Source organism: Schistocerca piceifrons, chromosome 3, assembly GCF_021461385.2.
Source record: "Schistocerca piceifrons isolate TAMUIC-IGC-003096 chromosome 3, iqSchPice1.1, whole genome shotgun sequence".
NCBI lineage: Eukaryota > Metazoa > Arthropoda > Insecta > Orthoptera > Acrididae > Schistocerca > Schistocerca piceifrons.
In genome coordinates this window covers 882,337,938-882,355,734 of record NC_060140.1, presented here as the reverse complement: position 1 = coordinate 882,355,734, position 17,797 = coordinate 882,337,938, and the positions used below count along the sequence as shown (strand labels likewise).

The following is a 17,797-nucleotide window of genomic DNA, read 5'->3' as shown; positions in this document are numbered from 1 at the left end:
GAGTACAAACATACATGTTTCTTTCCTCAAAACGTCTAATCTCCAAAAGTTATTCACAGATTGCTTTGAAATTTGGACATAACATTGCATTCGAATACCCACATATTACACATTTATGTATATTTTTAATACACACACACACACACACACACACACACACACACACACACACACACACACACACTCTCACTGATATATATATATATATATATATATATATATATATATATATATATATATATATATAGGGTGGTCCATCTGAATATTTCGGATGAGATTATCTGGAAAACTATACATTGGGTAAAAATAGTGGGTAAGACCAGTTTGTAAGCTCAAAGAGAGACATCAAATGATACTACACGTGACCCCAGCCCCTGCCCCCTTTGGGGCCAACTTTTAAATCTTAAATGGAAACCCCCATTTTTTATTGCAGATTCGGATTCTCCATAAAACAGTAATCAAGTTTTGTCTGAAACATTTTTTTAAACCATTGACAGATGGCGCTGAAATCGAGAAAAATTAAAATTGTGTAAGAACTCCGATTTATTCAGAATGATCCGAGAAGAACGCATCAAATCGATACAAAATGTGCACCAATTCTTTCATTACACCAAATTAAGCTATTTTATTACAAAACGTATCCTACCCGCCAAAGTTTTTGATGGAGGGAGGCGGAATGGTATTAAAATCCCGTTAGGGAACTCTTCACAATTGCGTTACTCACTCGACTGTGGTGCTGCCGTGGCCAACTGCGAACTATGGCACAGTATAAATGTCGGTGCAATGCGATCTGACGTCACTTCACTTCAGTTTGTGAACCGTAAATATCAACTGGCGAAATGAGGTCATCAGTCCCTTAGAACTTAGAACTAAGGACATCACACACATCCATGTCCGAGGCAGGATTCGAACCTGCGACCGTAGCAGTCGCGCGGTTCCGGACTACAGCGCCTAGAACCGCATGGCCACCGCGGCCGGCACTATCCTCCTACAGAGACTGTTGATATTATGTTAATTTTATGTGAAGGCCATAATAATTACGCTGCAGCTGCGCAATTGTATGCGGATCGTTTCCCAAACAGACAACATCGAACCGAAAATATTATTCGACATTGCACTCATTGAACTCGAAATGGATACATGCACCGTCCACCTTGTCATCGCGAATACAATGAAAATGACGCCTATACCCTTACCGTTCTCGCCTGTGTTCAGCTGTATCACGAAATGAGTAGTCGTGCGATTCAGAGACAAACTGGAATACCGAAATCAACTGTTTTGAGGTTTTGAAGGCACACAAATATCATGCGTGTCGTATCACACTGACACAGGCATTAACGCCGAAAGATATGCAAATAGGCTTGCTTTTCTGCCGATGGGCCTTGGAAATGATAAGAGAGGACAATGAGTTTTTTTAGATGCGTTGTTTTCATCGATTATTGGTCCCCTATCAATCCACACTGCCACAGACCCGTTGACAATCAACACAGCTGGTCGTTAATGGCCTAGTGTGGAATTTTAAACGGTTACTTGATAGGGCCGTATTTTTTTGACCGAAATGTTACTGGGGAATCTTATTTAAAAGTTCTCCGCGATGATTTGTTGGAGCTAATGGAAGATGTTGATTTAGAAACTAGGCAACGAATGTGGTTGCAACAGGACGGAGCAGTTCCCCATTATGCTAAAAATGTGCGGAACATTTTAAATTTACGGTACCCTGGTCGGTGGATAGGACGCGGCGGACCAATTCAGTGGCCTCCACGTTCACCAGACCTAACATCTGATTTTTTCTTGTAGGGTTATTTAAAAAAATCAATTGTGAAAGACAGCCCACAAGCCGAAACGATATGGTGCAACGCATTCGAAGAGCATGTGGAGGCATACCACGGGATGTGCTGTTCAAAACTGTGGACAACTCTCGCAGACGATTGACTTCATGCATTGAAGCAAATGGGGATAGTTTTGAACAATTTATTCGTGGCTAATTTCATTAATTAAGCACCCCAAATAGTGAGAGGCAAGGGGACTCACACTAATGAAGCATCCCAACATGTGAGAAGCAAGGGGACTCACACTAATGTAGCACCCCATGGGAACATCACTCTACTACGTCTATGTGGTTGTTCCTGGGTAACGCTAAAAGTCGGATACAGTACATTCTGTACAAAAATAGCTTAATTTGGATAAACGAAAGAATTGTTGCACATTTTTTAATGATTTAAAGCACCTTTCTCGGATCATTCTAAATAAATCACAGTTATTCCCCAATTTTACTTTTTTCTCGATTTCAGCGCCAGTTGTCAATGGGTTAAAAAATGTTTGAGACTAAACTTGATTACTTTTTTATGGAGAATCCGAATCTGCAATAAAAAATGGGGGTTTCCATTTAAGATTTAAAAGTTGCCCCCAAGGGAGCGGGGGCTGGGGTCACGTGTCGTATCATTTGATGTCCCCCTCTGAGCTTACGAACCTATCTTACCCACTATTTTTACCCGATGTATAGTCTTCGAGATAATTTCATCTGAAACTTCAGATGGACCACCCTGTATATACAGGGTAAGTCAGGAGGAAAGGTACGTGTTTTGACTGGTAATAGCATTAGTGATTCTGAACAAAAAACTAGACGTGGATATATGCCCTATTCCGAATGGTTTCCGAGATAGGACAGTTTTAATGTACATTTCTATTAATTTTCTGTGTCATTCATTGTCATCTTTTACAACGTACTACATTAATATACAGGAAGTTGAGACGAACGTTTAGATACAGGACGCTTGTGGTATATCAAGTTGGGAAACTACCTCAAACGGGGCCACAAAAAACACTTAAGCTACAGCGCACGCGCGTCGTGCGAGATTTTCAGTATTCTCGCGATCTGTCCAGGCAAACTGTTAGTTCTAGACAAAAAATAAATAGGACCTTTTTTGTAGCAGGTTTAGTTTAGTTGAAATGTAGACTGACACACGTTTACGTTGGAATGTGCGGTTTTCGAGTTATTAAAGGAAAACGTACAACAGTGGTATTAAACGTGTTCTATCTCAGAAACCCTTTGCAATAGGGCATATGTCCACTTGAAGTTATATATATATATTTTTGAGTTTTTATATGTGTGTGCAAAGCATTGTGAAAATATCTCAAATAATAAAGTTATTGTAGAGCTGTGAAATCGCTTCAATCATTTGTAATAACCCTGTATATATATATATATATATATATATATATATATATATATATATATATATATATATCGCTTCAATCATTTGTAATAACCCTGTATATATATATATATATATATATATATATATATATATATATATATATATATATTACAAATGATTGAAGCGATTTCACAGCTCTACAATAACTTTATTATTTGAGATATTTTCACAATGCTTTGCACACACATACAAAAACTCAAAAAGTTTTTTTTAGGCATTCACAAATGTTCGATATGTGCCCCTTTAGTGATTCGGCAGACATCAAGCCGATAATCAAGTTTCTCCCACACTCGGCGCGGCATGTCCCCATCAATGAGTTGGAAAGCATTGTTGATGCGAGCTCGCAGTTGTGGCACGTTTCTTGGTAGAGGAGGTTTAAACACTGAATCTTTCACATAACCCCACAGAAATAAATCGCATGGGGTTAAGTCGGGAGAGCGTGGAGGCCATGACATGAATTGCTGATCGTGATCTCCACCACGACCGATCCATCGGTTTTCCAATCTCCTGTTTAAGAAATGCCGAACATCATGATGGAAGTGCGGTGGAGCACCATCCTGTTGAAAGATGAAGTCGGCGCTGTCACTCTCCATTTGTGGCATGAGCCAATTTTCCAGCATGTCCAGATACACGTGTCCTGTAACGTTTTTTTCGCAGAAGAAAAAGGGGCCGTAAACTTTAAACCGTGAGATTGCACAAAACACGTTAACTTTTGGTGAATTGCGAATTTTCTGCACGAATGCATGAGGATTCTCTACCGCCCAGATTCGCACATTGTGTCTGTTCACTTCACCATTAAGAAAAAATGTTGCTTCATCACTGAAAACAAGTTTCGCACTGAACGCATCCTCTTCCATGAGCTGTTGTAACCGCGCCGAAAATTCAAAGCGTTTGACTTTGTCATCGGGTGTCAGGGCTTGTAGCAATTGTAAACGGTAAGGCTTCTGCTTTAGCCTTTTCTGTAAGATTTTCCAAACCGTCGGCTGTGGTACGTTTAGCTCCCTGCTTGCTTTATTCGTCGACTTCCGCGGGCTACGCGTGAAACTTGCCCGCACGCGTTCAACCGTTTCTTCGCTCACTGCAGGCTGATCCGTTGATTTCCCCTTACAGAGGCATCCAGAAACTTTAAACTGCGCATACCATCGCCGAATGGAGTTAGCAGTTGGTGGATCTTTGTTGAACTTCGTCCTCAAGTGTCGTTGCACTGTTATGACTGACTGGTGTGAGTGCATTTCAAGCACGACATACGCTTTCTCGGCTCCTGTCGCCATTTTGTCTCACTGCGCTCTCGAGCGCTCTGGCGGCAGAAACCTGAAGTGCGGCTTCAGCCGAACAAAACTTTATGAGTTTTTCTACGTATCTGCAGTGTGTCGTGACCACATGTCAATGAATGGAGCTACAGTGAATTTATGAAATCGCTTCAATCATTTGTAATAGCCTTGTATATATATATATATATATATATATATATATATATATATATATATATATATATATATATGAAACTTTGTTTGCAATCAGAAAAGTTGTATTTATAGGTTATTGGTTTATAATTAGAATACTACTACAGAATCTGAATTTGCAGTAACAATAAACAATGCTCAATGTGAGAGAGAGGGTGCAAGAACAATGGACATTGGGGTGGGAGAAAATGCACACAGAAAATGGGAAGGATGAGGAGCTGGAGGAAGTGGAGAGACAGAAGTGGAGGAGAAGATGGACAGAGAAAGGGGGAGGAGGGGACAGACTGAGAGAGGAGAGAGAGAAGGGGTAAGAGGAGATGGAGGGAGAGATGGAAAGACAGAAGGGGGGGAGGAGGAGGTGGACAGAGAGAGGGGGAGGAGGTGGAGGAGATGGACAAAGATAGAGTGAGGAGGAGATGGACAGAGAAGAGGATTACGATGTGTATCCAATTCCCATACACATCAGGAACGTTAGCTTTCGTTTTTGATTATTTTCCGTTCAAGCAGACTGAGCCACACTTAAGCATGGCTGGGTACGGCTCATAACTGATATGATTTGCAGACACTCTTGGTTGTCTTGCTGTTCTGTAAATAGCGACTACTTTGTTAGAATGTAGCCTTATAGAGAACTGTTTAGAGCTGGCTGCAGGCACTGAACTGATCTGTCTGACTGCTGGCTTACAACTGTCTGAGTTTCAATGGTGCATCATGTTTTGGTGCCCCTTAGCAGAAGCTATTTCCGCGTCCCCCCAGTGCAAGCATCCGTTGTGGCGTCTTTCCACGCAATCAGTGGATGTACATAACACATTCCAGAAGCGGCACAGAGGCAGGAAGAGGTCCAGGTTTGGGGGGCCATCTGGAGGCTGCTGTAAGGAACAGAGGGCCACCAGGCGAATGGTTGTGCCTGAGTAGTGGCCGCCTCTCGTGGTATCAGTAGTGTACCTATTGTTTAGTTCACAAAATTTTGCTAGTGCTATTCTTCACTTCTCTTATACATCAATTATGTACTACAATTGCACTGAAGAGAAACTACTTCACTTGGTTGATTTCAGTACTGTCGGTCCTTATCCCTATGTTTATCTGTTTCTGGCTGTTCCTAAGTTACGGTATTTCTTTTTTCAATTTATTTGCCTTCAGCTTTCTTTTTTTCAGATCTTTGATCAAATTTGCTACGTTTCATTTCTTTCTATGGAACTTCAAATGTTGCTGTGTTGTCACCAAGTCTGATGCAGCAGCTTGTTTCACCATCGACTGTAATTCTCTTTTTGTTTCTGTCTTCATATTAAGATAGGGGGCACAGAGATAAGATCCAGGAAGCCAGCGGATTACATACCCTTCATCCGTTGGGATTTAGATTTTATGTGGTTTCCCTAAAATGCGAGAGGCAAATGCTGGGATGGTTCCTTGGAAAAGGCACAACCGATTTCACTCTCCAGCCTTCCCCATTCAGAGTTTGTGCTTCGCCCGCGACGACTTTGTCGGTAGGACGATGACACAAGTCCTTCTTTACCGTTCTCTCTTCAGAGTTTCTATAGTTTCTTCCATGATGTATTAAACACAAAATATGGATGCAAAGGACAAACCTGCCTCATTAATTTCTTGGTTTAAATCTCCTGTTCAGTTTCGCTTGTTATAATTTTGGTATCCTGAAGTTTTTTATAATTTATAAATTATTATTCTACCCTTGTAGTCCAGCCCAACTTTTTTTCATATTTGTGAAAATCATTTACAAGTCCCTATATTCTAAAGCCTTTTCCAAATAACTGAAGCTGAAATAATATGCCTATACTCATTTCTAGTCTTCTTCTAGCAGTATCCATATGGCTAAATTGCGCCTCTCATTCTAGGGCCTTTCTTAAATCCATGCTGGTCTGATCCATTACATTGATGAATTTTTCCTTGTGTCCGGTTTCTTACTGCAGACAATCTTGATTGTCCTGTTACTCCATACATAGCGACTGCTAAGTCGGGTGTAGTCTTACAGGGAACTGTACAAATCCATCGAAAGTCCGTGGGCACAGCTCGGAGTACATCTGTGTAGTACTGTCACAGAACAGAATCCATAAATCTGTCATTTCATTTACAGATCTTCCAACGCGCAAACATAGTTTAGCAGTTTCGTGTCTGTCAGACTGGAGGGGTGAGGTCTGTCTCGGGTTCTTCATTCGTCGTATAACGTACTGAAGTGCAGTGGTGTTTTACCTGCTTGCATGATAAATTAATTTGTTCGATTAGATTAACATATTTATATCATTTGGGATCGAATGTTAGGTGGGGTTATTAGTTTATTTATCGTACTGGTTCATATTGGACATCTTCACATTAATAACTATAGTACTGCATGCTTAACAAAAGTAATTTTTGTGGTGGCTAGGAAAACGAGTGAGGAAGAGGAAGCAAGAAACTTCGGGCAGGTCAGAGGTGAGCTGGGAGCTTTTTTTCTCACCAACCGAAGGGCAGAATTTTTACAGCCTGCCATAAAGCCGTCCTGTGGAGCGGTTCAGCGAGCGCTGCCTCCCTTTATCAGGGGTGCAGGAAAAGCTGAAAAAAGGCAGTAAAGAACCATCAAACAAAAGCCAGCTGCAGGTTTTTTCTGCCTCATCAGAATGCATCTCCTGTAGCCACGTTGGTGTCCAGGAGTAAACGGTTAAGAATTCTTCCCATGCACAATACGAAGCAATTTCCCACCGCTGTTTTCAGGAAGCCCTGTGATGGCTAGGCACCTCAGTTGGATGTTGCTTTAACTTGTTTGAGAAGCTTCAAGAGAATTTTTGTATGAACTGCTCTATGTTATACAGTGGTTTCATGTCTAGAAAGTACGGGAGGAAATCAGGTTGTAAAGAAGGCCGTCATTGATTGAACCATTGTTTGCTAATATCGAGGTAGGAAATGTTGAGGACTCTCTGGTCAGTGTCCAGCCGACACACGTCGGGGGAGACCATATTATTTGTTTGAGACAGTGGTAGCAAAGTGTCCAGTGCTCACTCTTAAACTTACTCTGATGAAGTGCCGATGTGTCACTTGAAGCAGAATCATTTTGTTTCTCTGTGAGCAGAGGGACAAATCTGCGCTTCTCCGTGCAGCTTTAGGCATTCAAAAGTGCTCACTTACGACCGCACACTTGAGTCAAGTGTCTGCTCCCCGCAAGTATGTAAACAGATTGTATTGACTCATAAATGGACTCTGTATTTGACTAACTATAAACATAGGAGTTTGCTGATGCAACCACACATCCGCTGCGTGGTTAAAATCACATCTGCACGTCATACTTCGTCTCCACACTGTCCGCAACCTTCCACAAATGGACATGGCAGACATGCTCTCCACTTGACGATTTATGGTGATATACATGCCACGGCTTGAGAAATAGGGAATTGTAACGATAAATGTGTTCTATTCCACTAGATTGTTCTCTGAGCTCTCTGTTGTCAGCGCCCGTGAGTATGGACGTTTTTACAAGAGGCTAGACAGTATCAACCACTTATGTGTTCCTGTCATGAAAATGGAGGTGGGGGGACGCGATTTTTCCATAAAATATAGGCATCATGCCAATCTTAAACTTACTGTAACCAGTAGGATCAACTGAATGTTGTAATTGTACAGATCCAGTTTCGCAATTTCTTTGATTTTTTGTAATAAATACCGTGATAACATCCTCTTATTCTTTTTTAACTAGGATGGGTATTAACCCCAGTGATTCTTAATAGGTTAAAAAATTGTTCAAATGGCTCTGAGCACTATGGGACTTAACATCTGAGGCCATCAATCCCCTAGACTTAGAACTACTTAAACCTAACTAACCTAAGGACATCACACACATCCATGCCCGAGGCAGGATTCGAACCTGCGACAGTAGCAGCAGCGCGGTTCTTAATAGGTTATTTAAGAATATTAATTAGATATTATCAATTAAATAATTTCTGTGTAACGTCTGAGGTGGGTCAGCCATAGCAGGGTTAGTCAACGTAACAAAACCATGGCTCACACAGTGTTAAGCAAACAGTAAGTATATGACGCATGCGTTCCCTGAGGCAACTCTCTTAGTAGTTTGTTGGGCGTTTATGTGATACTCTAACGGCGACTTAACAAAGACATGACTAACCTTGCAGCTCTTCAAGTCTTCTGTGACTGTTCTACACTCCCTGCTTGGTAGGGATCGCAAACTGACGAGCAGTTATGAAATTTTTGCCGGACGAGTGTTTTTCAATCTAACTCCAGTGTATATGAATTGGATTCCCTTAAGACTCTTCTAAACGGCTTTCATATAGCACTAAGCTCTCTCTATTCTGAAGTTCTATGGTCGACCCACCTTAAAAAGCCTGCATCTGTATCAAAAGGTATTTCAGTAATTACTGGGTCATCCTGTTCTCCAACAACAGTGGTCCTTTTTTCTCCTATTGATGCCCATGATTTCATCGTTTAGATACATCGAGTGTCACCTGCCAGTCTTCCCATCAAGTACTGATTTTTGCAGGTTTTCAATAGCCGCACAACATTCCTCTATTGCTGTGATCAACCCATATACGTATAACTGCGTCGTTGAAGAACAATTACATAGACTTACTGACGTCATTTATGGGGTCCTTTTATAACTAACTTACATTTTCTACTTCGAATTAAAGTTAGTGTTCCGACTTTGAAGATCCGTACATCTTGTTCCGATCTTTACTAAAAATTAGGAACACATATTCGTTTTTCCCAGCCAGTGCTACTAGAGGATGGTTCACATCTTTTGCATGATACATTACTGGCATTATTTTCGCTGTTGGTGTTCGTCATAATGTCTGCTATTGGAGAGGATCGGAGATATGCTATTCCGTAAGATCAATGATCATTAAAACATAAGATTGTCATTGGAACATATCCAGAATTAAGACAAGCTTATCTTTATCTCTATTGAAGGAACCACAGCCATATATTTATTGAATGACAGAAGCACATTATCCCAACCTTCATTTTATTTATTTAAACTTCTCTTTCTTTTCAAACCCGATATCGGCTTTTTAAGTCATTTTTCAATTATTGTCTATAAAAGTTGCCATGTCTTAAATAGCAGTGTCTTCACATTTTGTGTTTCCTTCGTTTTAATTTACAAAACTTTAGCTGTTCTTAATGTTTTGACGGTTTGTGCTCGTAAATGGAAAATGAGAAAACATATACACAAAGAAAAATTTAAATAAGTAATAGCCTGAGTGGCAAAAAACCCGCATTCAATGATCAAGCTGATGCAAATATGTAAAATTAGGCCTAGGCCATCATTTTTGCATGTTATTTAAATGCAAAATTATGAAAAGTCGTAGCACTAATAATCGTATTACTAACAACTATATGTTACTGTTTGGAACCAAAGTCACTTATTTTAAAATTCTAAATGTGTCCTATGCACACAACCAAGTGTTCACAGCATCGGACTGTATTGAGAATACATATTTACCCTCCGAAATACGGCAACCAGCTGACGGAAATACCAAATCTAAAAGCCTTCCGCTCTGGATGCCAGAAAGGCGCATAAAATCGGCCAATCAGCAAGCACTATTTCCCCCTCAGTCATCCTTTTCAATTAATTCATAAACAAAGAACAATTTCATGAAACTGGCGTTATCATCACACTGACAGTGGAAAGATACGAGGATCGTGCCATCATCCACGGCGACCTAATTTCACAAACGTGTTATTATAAGCGTTATATTAGTTGCAATCATCTGTGCAACTACAGCTGACCTTTGGGCGTTGTATCTGAAGGAGACGTCTGTGCGAGGAAAAAGGAAGTTCGATGCTACTTCCTCGCGAAAAGTGTGCTCTTTCACGTACAGGCGCATACACCTGAACATCCATATCAATGAATATTAATTATTATTCATATTAATTAATATGAATTTAGGAACACACAGTGTGCTCGCGTATTCTGACCGTTCTGAAAACCAAAAAGCTCCTGTGTCAGAACAAACATTTCTTTTGCAAACAATGATCGTGCAGCTACGTCTGTTTGTCCATCGTACCCGAAAGGTTGTAGATACGGACGCCAAAGTTCACACCAGAACCGCACTGTTGCTTAATGAAGAAAATGTGAGCTTTCAGATCAGTTTTGTGACTGGATTGAAGCATTCCCACCAAGCACAAACCAGAATTTCGTTCTTAACAGCATTATTCCAGTTACATTTCCTTGAGCTTTCGTAACAAGACTTTTTTCGGGTATAGATTATCAGCCTATAGTCCGCCCCCTATTCTCCGGAGGATCGGTTCACCCCGATCCTGTTTCAATTTTGTACAGTGGCTGAGAACCCCAGAACCTGACATCCCCCCTCCCTCCACTAATAGCTGATACCTCAGTAACAGATATCCTCAATAGCTGGCACCCCAAAGCAGCTGACAACCACAGTACCAAGGGAACAAGTCTTGACTCGATAAGTCTCAACTTGCTGAGTATTTGCTTTTGCTTGTTGAAAAAAGTAACAAAATTGTGGAACAAGTCTCCGTTTGCTTACTCAGCATTATGATTAGAGTTACTGAAATCTACGCATGTGCGTTGACACTACCTTGAAGCATATCTCGCTGAGTTGAGATAAATAACATGCTGGGTAATGACGGTTACTACCTCAGCTGACTACCATTGCTTTACACAATGTTATTGTAACATGAAAATGTGAACTCTCGCAACTAATCGAAACTACTCAGAACTATTCGCAACTTGCTTTCAGGTAATGCCACCTACACAGTCAGCTACTGCTGTTAAAATACTACAGTTCCAAATACCTATTTGCTTGCGACAACTCTCACTTTCTTGCCTGCTTAGCATTGCCAGCATAAGATTCCAAACGCCTTGTGCTGCAAGATATAATTAATACGCCTAGCATGCAGTCTCTTTAATATTTGAGTGACCTTGAAAGCATAGGAACCCTCGTTTCATACCTATATGAATGTATAATGCTACTGTTCAGTACGCTATTTCAGCAAAGCGTAACGTAGTTACCTCTGTGTGACAGCACAATTAGCATTACCAGCAGAAAATGACAAATGTTTTATGCTGCGTGATAAGGCATGAGGATTAATGTAATGGTTGAAATTATCACCAGGAGATGACAAACTTCTGTATTGCAAGATAAAGTTAATATTTTATCATGGCGTTTTTATAATGTTTCGGTGACTGCTTTAGGGATACTTTGTGATTCTCTGTTACTTTTTCACTGCCAGTTAAAATACTGCATTGCGACTAACTTTTCATTGTCTTACCGTGCTGTTAATTGCTGGAGAGGGAAGTGCGTAGGGAGGTAGTCACTAGCACTAACTGTTAGTGGACTAGACTACTTCTTCTATTCCCATCACATAACTACAGGTGATACCTCACAACATGTAGAATACAAAGGAGACTCCATCAGGTACAGAAGCCTTCCGAATTATTGTTCCTTTTCGATTCTGTGATCACTTCATTTGCTACTATTCTACTTTCGAGAAGCTTTTGTCATAGTACTATGTGTAATGAAAAGTAGTATGACAAGGGTATAGGCAAACACTTAATAATGCATCTTAATTCCTAAAGAAGACATGTGCTATATATCAGGTGTGCTACTGCCATGTCGCAGGTGCTCATGAAGTTGATGGGAACGTTCAACGAGAGCGGGCTCTCCCTGTGTGAGAAGCTGGCAGAGACTGCGGGGGCCACGGTCGACGTTTACCCCATGCTGATGGTGTGTGCGCTGCGCACCATCATGAAGGCAATGTTTGGCGTCGAGCTGGACCGCCTGGAGCCGGATCGGCGCAAGCATTCCCGTATAGCGGCCATCAGAAAAATGTCGGTGAGTCCACTAAACCGCTCAAACTCTTTTACTTTTACTGCACCCTTGTTACCTTATCTGTAAAAGTCATGGCTTTAGGAACGGTTTTCTTTATATAGCAACGAACAAATAATTTAAATCTATACGATTTTACCGAGCGAGGTGGCGCACAATGGACTCGCATTCGGGAGGACGACGGTTCAATCCCGCGTCCGGCCATCCTCATTTAGGTTTGCCGTGATTTCCCTAAATCGCTCTAGGCAAATGCCGGGATGGTTCCTTTGAAAGGTCACGACCGACTTCCTTCCCCGCCCTTCCCTAATCCGTTTAGACCTATGGCCTCGCTGCCTGATCTCCTCCCCCAAACAACACAACTATACATTTTCTCGTATTTACGAGTGGAGGAGCCTGCATAGGTATATGTTCAGCGTCTACATGTCTACCTTAGTTTCTTTGAATGATCTTAACATAATTCTAGGCCATCTGTTTGATGCATATTTATTCATTGTACTGGGATTACTTTTTAGGTGGCTATAGAACAATGTTTCTCTTTCGCGTACCATTTGTGACTGCTCATATAGTTTTTGACTGTTTCATCTATCTTTCCACTTGTCTAACTCAAAATTATTGTCCATGGTTCAGTCACGTTACGTTTCTTTACCCTGACCCCATTTAAGCACTGTTTTGCGTAAAGATACTTTTCCCACACGTAGTGTTATGGTTTTTCTGCTCTTAAATGTGAAAAGGGAAGTAATGACAATGCAATTTAGTCACTTAAAACGGCAATAATTATCATTTTAAGTAGATGATAATATTAGGTACGAGTCACCTGTAGCGCTGTTTCAAATACCCTGATCACAATTTGACATTTCCTACATCCCTAACCCACCAAACAAACTGTATTGCTTCTTTCAGATGGTAGAATTTTCCTTCAGTGTTCGTTTTTCTCTTACGGTCCTCGCTGTTTAGACATAAATGTAACAGAATACTCATTAGCATTAGTTTAAGTGGAGTACATATTTCCTTTCCGTTTTGAGGAAGTCATATCGTGGGTCACTGACCATTTCCTACAATTTTTCAATCGTCAGAAGACATCATAAAAGCCATGTGCCTCAATGAAATGATTAAGACAGGGGAATGGGACAGCTTATGGAAAAGATCTGGTTAATGATATTGATACGTCCACCATTGGCATAAAAATTTTCTAGGTAGGAATGGATAAACATGTTCATTTATCAAAGGTTTATAGCACATCCACCCTGATGTAGATTTAAACAAAGCATATTGTAAGTAACTTTTTGTAACAGAAAAATAATACTTACAGCAACTGTAGGTCGGTTAGATTGTAACTAAGTTCATTAAACACACCCCTTATAAAAATGTTAGTTCCGCAGGATGCTTATCGTTAAAGTGCAAACAGCATGAACAAAGCTTAAGTCACGTAGGGAGCAACATTGTCTAAGCCTGGCATGTAGCCATTTGAACGATGAACAGGAATATATTTATAAGCCGACAAGTCTGCCACGAACAGGTGAACAGGTGAAAAACACGCTCAACTCCACAGCTGGCTGCTCCTAAAGTCCCAAGCTCAGACGCCAATGGCAGTGACGTCGTGGAGTCGACTATCCGGTAAGACCCCTGTTACATGAAATCCTTTCAGAATCAGCGCCTGGCGCAGAAACACTTACTTAGAGCAAGCATGTCTGTTATCGACAGAGCACTGCACTAAATATTTCTCTGCGCTAGGATGTAGGTGGGCCTATTTTCGATCACGTTCGTGCAAAAGAGAATAGGTTCGTGTAACCTGTGGCCTCTGGTGGCATTTGCGTTGCTTCCTGGCTGTCTTCAGGAAAATTGTCCCCTGTGTGTTAAGCATCTTTGAAGCATCGATGTGACGTTGGTTGCTGACACTCCAGGCGTTAAAAGCCTCGGTACAGCAGATGCCACCCTACCTTTTAATACTGCACTTTTACAGTGCAGATACACCGAAAATGTCCACTAGTTTTCCTCGTCTCGTATGCATATTCTTCCACTCAGATAAGTTTCAATACTGCTGAGATTCCACATTTGCAGTTCAGTGTGAAATACGGGAAGAACATAAGACGGCACAGCAACTTCTCTTTTGGCAAATACGACACAGTAACTACTGCATTTGTTACCGTATTTTGTTCCAAAAAAAATGTTAGCTTTTCGCTAAATAATGTCTCATTTATAGATCTTGTGACTGTGCTGGTTATAACTGTCTATTGCACATTGCCATTTCTTTAGTGGCGTTCTTTGTTGTGCCCTCCATGTTCGCTAACAACTGCAAAATTTTACAGAAAATAACCTGAATTAGTGGTAGAACTGACAATCTCTATAACATTTTTTTTATTCGCTTTTAGCCGTTGAATGTGGGGTGCTTACCTTGTCAGTCGTTCTCAGACCGGCAGTTTCAATCTTCAAGTGATAGACTGCCACTTCTCCTCTATCTCTGAAATCTGAATAATCATGAAAGAAGCACTGCCAGTGGCTACTTTGTTGCTCAGGCAGTCGATGAGAACGGAACCGTGACAGGGATACCGGTTGGTAAATACCGTACTGACCTACGAGTATGAGATGACAATGAAGCATGGGATGGGAGACACTTCCCATGTCAATGCATTTCATTATGGCCAGACCGATAGAGCTCGACAGTTGACAGTCTTCACATCTCCAGGATCTAGGAAGCACTAGTCAATAAAATGCCACCATGTCAAAAGTGAGCCGTGAGAAGTGGCCTTGGGGGAAAATGCCGCCACAGATGATAACAATGCATTGATGGCAGGCGACCTTTATCGACTATCGGGGAATGTGACAGCAGGTAGAAGCGCTAGCATGCAGTAACCCACTGTCTGTCTAAATGTTAAACAGAGACAATCAGTAAATAGCCACACCCCCCGAATCATGACCACTGCAAGGGGTAGAGAAGCCACCGGCACCAAAATGAATCTCTGTTCACCCCACTTCGCAGGAAACTGGCGCAATAAATCCCATCATGAGGTTCTCGAAGAATGGAGAAAGTTCATCACGACTAGTAAGGTACTGTATAGTTTGGTACAAAGCAGTGGGGAAATCACATCCAGCTTGCCGACACAGCCAATTGTAACAATTCTTTCTAGCCAGTTCATATGTGTAGATGTTTACAAGGGAAGAAACTTTACTTTCGAAGAGGAGTTCAAAAATGGTTCGAATGGCTCTAAGCACTATGGGACTTAACATCGGAGGTCGTCAGTCCCCTAGATTTAGAACTACTCAAACCTAACTAACCTAAGGACATCACACACATCCATGCCCGAGGCAGGATTCGAACCTGCGACTGTAGCAGCCGCGTGGTTCCGGACTGAAACGCCTAGAACCGCCCGGTCACAGCGGACGGTCGAAGAGGAGTGTGAGAACTATGCTGACTGAGAGTAACAACATTGTCTTATAATTTAATTGTAATGGTATCTTGTGCACTGTGTGGTTGCCCTCCTTCCTTTTTCCCAATACCCTGTATAGCTTTAATCTATTAGATATAGATGTATTGTAGTTTCAATCTCGTTATCTGCATTATTAATTTATGTCAGAACACGCATATATCTTAACATTTTAATAATTTTCGTCAAAATTTCACAGTGTTTTTTGCAGAATGCAAGTAACGTTGGATCTTGACATGCTCTAGTCTTTACATAAAGTTATCTTTTCCTCTTACAAGAGAATATAATCTGTTTCGTTTCCTGTGGCTTTTCTGTTTTTTTAATTACCTTTCTGGGTAACTTTTTAGGAAATCTACTAATTGACACAAATTGACTACGAATTTTATTGAATTTCACATCAGCATGTTTTGCTATACATACTCCATCCCATATTAATTTCTTTTTGTTAAAGCCTTTTATCCTGATCTGATTAATAAACCTTATAGCTTTGTATAAACACACCTCACATCTGGAAGGTGCTACATTGTTTATTTCTGTTAACTGCGCAGCATGAGCAGACGGTCCATTAACTGTTCAATACGGATTGTTTTTTTTCAGATTGAGCAGCGACTACAAAAATGATACCAGTTAGAGCCATGTTATCTTTCTGCACGCTAGTTGGAAAATTCATTACTGAAATCAGATTGAAACAGCGAAATAATGACCCGACTTAATTTTTTCTGTCACAATCTTTTCAGAAGCCTACGTTCATATCTCTACAAATTACTGTCTGTTTCCTCTTGTCTGAACATGTGCATCTGTTCATTCGCATAAATACGCCGCATGTGTCTTGTGTCATCATAAACACAATATACCTCTACAGATGTACAAGAAACTTTAGGTGTACCAAGGAACGTTTAAGGCACCCCATATGTTCATGTTGTATGTTAGTGTGCTGACAGGGAATATGAATATCGACCACGGGATTTTTGTAGCTGATGAAGTATTGTCAGAAAGAAACTACACGAAAAAATAATGCAGTATCCCCTATGACGAAATATCAGTAAGTCACAAATATAGCCAGCCTACTTACGCAATTACTACAGCGTAATTTGTCGGATATGAAATGGAATTATTACGTAGACTGAGTAGTGGATAAAGCAGGTGGCAGACTTCAGTTTACTGGTAGCACACTATGAAAATACGTTCAGTCTAAAAAGGGTATATCATACAAAAATTCTTGCGGTCCTTCCAAGAAGTGCATTTCATACAAAATATTCTTTCGGCCCGTCCTAGAGTATTGCTGAAGCGTGCAGAGCCCATTCCTAATAGGATTTCTCCTTATTTCCCTGCCGTTCACCCCGTGTCTTCTCGGTGTCGGCTTGTTAATTACTGTATTTGGCAATGAGTGTTAGTAGTAGAGGGTGGGCGGATGCTCCTTCCGGTCAGCACCCCTGCCCTTCACCTCCCCCCCCCCCGCACACCCCACCCCCCCCTTCCAGCTCCAGCTCCCACCGGGACGGAATTTACGCACCCCTATGTGTCTTGGTTCCCCGAATCCCGGAAGTACGAACATTGACTCGCCTTTTTTCCTTTCCCAGTTAATATTTCCGCTTCTATCATCGCTGCTTTGTGTGTTAGGTACGTCATTTTAACAGCTAAAATTTTTCGCAATCACAACCACTCTTGGTTTACGTAGTGTAGTTTCTCTGTACAAGGGGATTCACTTTTTCGACGAGTTGTTCCTCTGTATTTACTACATTACACAACTCATCGATTAAGACGATTTTGCCAGTGTGTTTATAAATGTTATATCTGCTGTTTGCAGATAGTATTTTAGAACATTCGTGAACATTTTAGAACGTTCTAGACCGTTCGTTAACATTCAAGAATATTCTTAGACGCCCGAGAACATATCACAACAATCT

The 17,797-nt window shown here is 41.0% G+C and overlaps 1 protein-coding gene across 1 annotated transcript in view; it reads left to right on the top strand.

Annotated features, from left to right (window-relative positions):
* Positions 1-17,797, top strand: part of LOC124789149 (cytochrome P450 4g15-like) — a 101,036-nt gene that overhangs the window by 54,687 nt on the left and 28,552 nt on the right. Inside the window, exon 3 of the mRNA XM_047256443.1 lies at positions 12,262-12,474. Coding sequence (XP_047112399.1) covers positions 12,262-12,474 — 213 coding nt within the window. The remainder of the gene's footprint in view (positions 1-12,261; positions 12,475-17,797) is intronic.